Here is a 5,157-nt window from a genome sequence, read left to right as displayed (position 1 = left end):
ATTGTTTCTTTTCAAGTACACGGAGGATTGATTTGCTTTTCTCTGTGCATCCCTCCTTGTTTTTCTTATCTAGTGTTTCTGATTGCACCCTAAACCTCAGTACTGTTGAAGATTTCTAAATTCACTTCTGGATTTGCAGTAACCAGGCTAGGTGATTTGGTTTGTGAACAGGAACTGCAGAACAGTTGTTTAATTTATTATCTTTGATTTGGTACCTTTTCATAGTTGGATTTAGACCAAGGAGAAAAACATTTATGAATTGAAATACCTTTGCATTTTGTTTAGGAGGTACTTCTGTTCCTTTTTAGAGATAAGACAGCACATTAAGGCTTTTTAGTGTGTGTTTGTTTTTATTTAAAAAGAAGTACGAATTAGTTATAAGAAAGTAAGGTGCTAGTCTTCTGCCCTGTAAGTGGTGTCTTGTGAGGTTTTTTTACATTTCACCTCCTTTTTTCAGAGTTAATGAAATACTGTTTTAAGTTAATTACAGCTGTCGAAAGTATTAAATAATTGACTCCATGATATGCTAGTTCTTTAATTGTAAAACATAGCATATAGTAAACATACTCTATTTAAATGAAATGCAAAGAATTAAAACAAACCCATAGTTTTATACTATATATTTATTTATTTATTTTAAACTGTGAATAGTTGATGATGCCTATGAAAGTATTTCTGTGTTGAAATTAAGTAGTTTGAGTTTTGGTTGGCAAGAGAAACCTGCTGACTGTGAGAGATAACAAAAATAGACAAAATTTCTGTCAACTTGCTGCCTTTGCTTGCACTTGGATTGCTTCTGCTACTGAACACAAAAGATGTTTCCATTAATCTTTTTATTTTTCTTTTGTTATGAGGAACAATTCATTCATCTTTGCCAGCTTAAATAAGTAAACACAAGGATTATCAGGGAGAACAAAACAGTGCCAAGAGCTCTGAGTATAGAATTAAAGAATAATGGACAAAATGCTGAGAGCCAGGCATGTTTCAGATATTTTCTCCCTGTTTGGTTCTTTGGGACTGAGAATACGCTGGTGCTTCCATCTGCTCGGGATCCAAAGCCACAAAAGCTTTGGCAGACGTCTGTGTTTTTGAAAGACTCAAGCAAAGATCAACTTTTAAGTAATTATTAATTTGTTTGTTATTCATGGGGTAGGTGGTGAGAAACATAACAATGTTTTTGGTTAGAGCATTGACCCAGGACGTAGAAGGCCAAAACCCTTTCAGTTTAGGATTGTGCAGAAATACCTCTTCAGTCCTCTTAAGAGACAGACTGTACGTGGAGTGGACATTTCATGCTCTTCCTGTTAGACAGGAGGTTCAGTTTAACAAAATACAACATTAATGGGATCACAGAAAAAGCAAGTGAGAGGTAGCATGTATAGCCTGTTAATAAGACCACCTAAGGAGAAGGGAGAAAGTAATAGTCTATAGTCTGTATTTCTTGCTCCAACAGTTAGATTTTGACTGAAGTACAAATTTAAACATGCAGTTTTGATTTAAAGATAGTGAATTAATTCAACTCCAAGGTTAATTGTTTCAGCAATTAATGATCAGCATTTTAAAAAAAAGAATTTTTCATTTCTAATCTGCATTTTCTATACTCAGCTTCTAACTGCTGTATAATATTATACCTTTCTTGCCATATAGAGAGCTATCAAAATTTGCCTTCCTGGTAGCTATTTATAAGACACAATTGACCTGTATTTTATCCATTAGCTTTGTGGATTGAGTTTTTCTAGGCTCTCGTCAAAAACTTTTTTCCCAGACTGCTTTTCTCTCTTTTGTCAACAAACTCGTTTGTCAGTTTTCGTTTTCAAATGTGCATCCCGTAACTACAGACCATACTCTTGTAGTGGTTTGAGTGATGCTCTATAACATCAGTATCATGTGGACTCTTGCCTCCACTCACTCTGCATCTGAGCATCTCACATAATTTAGCTGCAGTTACCATTATGCTCTCTGCTGCCAGTGCTATGTGCAAGAGATAAGTGACAAAAGAGGTACTGACCCTATAGGAGGGATTGCAAACAATTGTCTTCTGGAGAGGTTTTCTTACTGTCTCATACTAACTTTTCACCCAAATGTCCCTCAGAAGATTTATGATTTTAGTGGAAAGTGAACATTTATCACAAGCAGAAAGCTACACACCCAAACTCTTAGGGACCCAGCCCCAGAGATCTGCAAAGGGACAGGGCATTTCTGTGCTTTCAGATTTGAATTTCTATTCTCATACTTAACTGTTGATGCTTGAGGTAAACTGGGATGTGTGATGTGTGGGGGTTTTTCTTTTGTTTTTATATGGTAACCTATTCTTTGGACAATTTGGGGCTAGCGTATCTTGTCTAATTTCAGTGGTCTTTTTTTTGTTTTAGTCTATTATGCTTTATATATTCCCAAAATAAGTTAAAGGTTTGAAATATGTTGGTAATGAAATAGAATATAATTAAAAATTATTTGTTTCATTTTTTTGGTCACACAATTTATTTGAATATCTAGGGGTTAAGGGAACATGGGAGAAAAAAAAAGAGTCTGCCTTTTTGGAGTTAAAGGGAATTTGTAACCTTTGGAATTTACCATTTAGTAGCTGTGTTTTCAACAAACACGGTGCCCAATTGACAGTAAGAGATCCAAATTGTGACATAGTCATGTTTATTATGCAACTTTACTTCTAAAAATTGAACTTCAGTCAGTGTTAATTGTGAATATAACGAAAATCAAACTTTTTTTGTTGTAGTATTATGTTAGCATTGGTGACATATGTTAGGGACTTTGGTATTTTTATTTTGTCAGTAACTTGTCTTTGTGAGAGAAAAATACAGTAAATTTCATACATTTAAAGAGTAATTAAAAAATTATCAATTTTTGTTTCAGTCTTTTAATCCTGTAAATTAAAGTTTGTAGTGAATGCAATGGCAAAATGTTTTGGAATTATTTTTTTTTTTTTTTTTGCTACTTCTTTATTATTATCATCATCCTCCTCAGCTTGTATTTATTTTGTTTCAACAGAAACATGAACTCAAGTTCCACAGTGTTAATACATTTTAGAAGGATGGTACTGATATTTATGTAACTTGACAAAGCTCTTGAGACAGGCTACAGTGATCACGTGCAGGAGTTGGCCTGGCAAGTGTATTGACGACGAACCTGCTTACTTGCAACTGTCCTGTTTAATCTCATTCATTTTTTATTCTCTCATGCTTATTCCTTCTGGATTCATCTTGATCTTTCCCCTCCTTTGGCTCTTCACTTAAACATCCCACTAAAAATTCCATGTTTGCATAAAAAAAATAAATGTAATTCTATAAAAAGTTTCACAGATCCCCACAATTCATCTCTTCCTCAGCATCCCATAGCAAGTTTGCTCTTTCTCATGAGATCCCTGATAATCTTCTTTTTCTTCTCATCAGTTAGAGTTCTAGTTGAATCTCTTGAAGGTAATGCTTGAGCGGTTCCTGTTATGGCTCATTGATCAGGGTCTCCAGAGTTCTGGACTTTGTTACTCTTACCGTTATCTATGGTTTGTCAGCTGTGTTTCGTAGTCATTTCTATTTCTTACCTTTGTCTTTTATGCTGAATAGCTATTAAGTTATTTTTACAGAACATTTCAATTCAAATTAAAAGTATTCCTTTTTTCTGCTAATTTTCCTCCCTCTTGCTTTGTCCATGTTGGAATCCTATTTTTCTGTGTTAAATGACTGTTGTTCAAGTGAGTTATTGATTTCCATAATGAGAAATGAGTAACCTCCTGGAAATTTATGTCCGACTTTTCTCATACTGGTAGGTGGTTTTGTTCTAAGTACAGGCCAGAGTAGTGTATGTTTTCCAATAACTAGGAATTACAGTTCAAATGTCTCTGCTAAATTATCTGTGTACCATTCCATTTCTGTATCAAAGGTAAATACTGCATACTTTTCTAAATAATTCTGTTGCTTTATCAGTTACAGTCTGAAGCACTATTTCTAAAATGTTTGTGTGAAATATGTTAATAACTGAAATATTTTTTTTCTTTGTAGAACCAAAATTGCAATTTCAGCCATCACATCAAGTACAGCACAAAGTTATGAATACAGAACAGAATGGCATCAAAGAGAATCATTCAAGACACATTTCTCGCAATGACATGAGACAACCAAGGAATGAGAAACCCCCTCGTTTTCAGAGAGATGTTCAAAATTCAAGGCAGGCTTTGGAAAGTGGTGGGTTACCAAGAAACAGAGGTCCTGAAAGGCACAGCTCTTTAGAACACTGGACAGATGAAAAAAGTAAAAGTGACAGACATTATCCTAGAAATGATAGGCCAAAGGATTTGGGTTATCCCATAGCCACTCACCAAAGTGATATTACTTTCAAAAAAAGGGATAACAATATGCAAAACAGAGCAGGAAAAGCAGCGTCTCTCACAGAATTCAAGGAGAACTCTGCTGCTCAAGATACTACAGACAACAATAACCAGAAACGTGGGAAAAGGGAGAATCAAATACACAATTCTGAAAATTATTGTGATAGGAAGGCACGAACAATAACTAGTGAAGCCTTTATGGTAAAAAGTGAGCAACATTTTGGTGTTAATAATGATTACCAAAATCCTGGTAGAACTGATAATTTTAATGCTGTACCAAATGGAGATACTGAGCATCATCAGAAAGGAAGACGAGTAGGACCTATCAAATCATCAGGACCCACTACGATCCCATCTTTTGATGATAAAATGATGTATTACAACACCGGTCCCAAAAGGAGATCTGGGCCCATCAAACCAGAGAAAATATTAGAACCATCGATTCACATGGAGTATGGAAAAAGTTGGAGGCCAGGGGATGAATGTTTTGCTCTTTATTGGGAAGACAACAAGGTATGCCTTTACCAAATGAGAAGTACCTCAAATTGTACCTTTTAAGTTTTCTTACATACATGTGGGAGATTTAGCACCCTAGCACAGAGACACAGACTTTGATCATAGGTGTGTAGTGTGCTGCTTGGCTAGCTTCTTGTTCTTTTTTTTTATTTATGACATATGTTGCTTATATTCATTGCATGAAACTTTACGTGCTTAAATTCAGTCATCTTGAAGGTGATTGTTTCTCTCATTTAGGTTGAGTTTAGGGTGACGTAAGCTCCTAACTGAAGCATTTCATCATAGAATCATAGAATGGTTTG

General features: G+C 35.0%; 1 protein-coding gene across 1 annotated transcript; it reads left to right on the top strand.

The window, feature by feature from the left end:
• Positions 1-4,013: 4,013 nt before the first annotated feature.
• On the top strand, positions 4,014-4,852 carry LOC104168226 (tudor domain-containing protein 3; the record flags this gene model as incomplete). The annotated part of the gene is made up of 1 exon (XM_009708745.1): positions 4,014-4,852. A coding segment is annotated over one exon (839 nt), but the record flags the coding sequence as incomplete, so codon positions are not given.
• Between the last annotated feature and the right edge of the window lie 305 nt (positions 4,853-5,157).

This window comes from Cariama cristata, unplaced genomic scaffold, assembly GCF_000690535.1.
Source record: "Cariama cristata isolate BGI_N322 unplaced genomic scaffold, ASM69053v1 C11560454, whole genome shotgun sequence".
NCBI lineage: Eukaryota > Metazoa > Chordata > Aves > Cariamiformes > Cariamidae > Cariama > Cariama cristata.
Note: the sequence above shows the minus strand (reverse complement) of the source record. Positions and strands in the feature narration are given on the sequence as shown.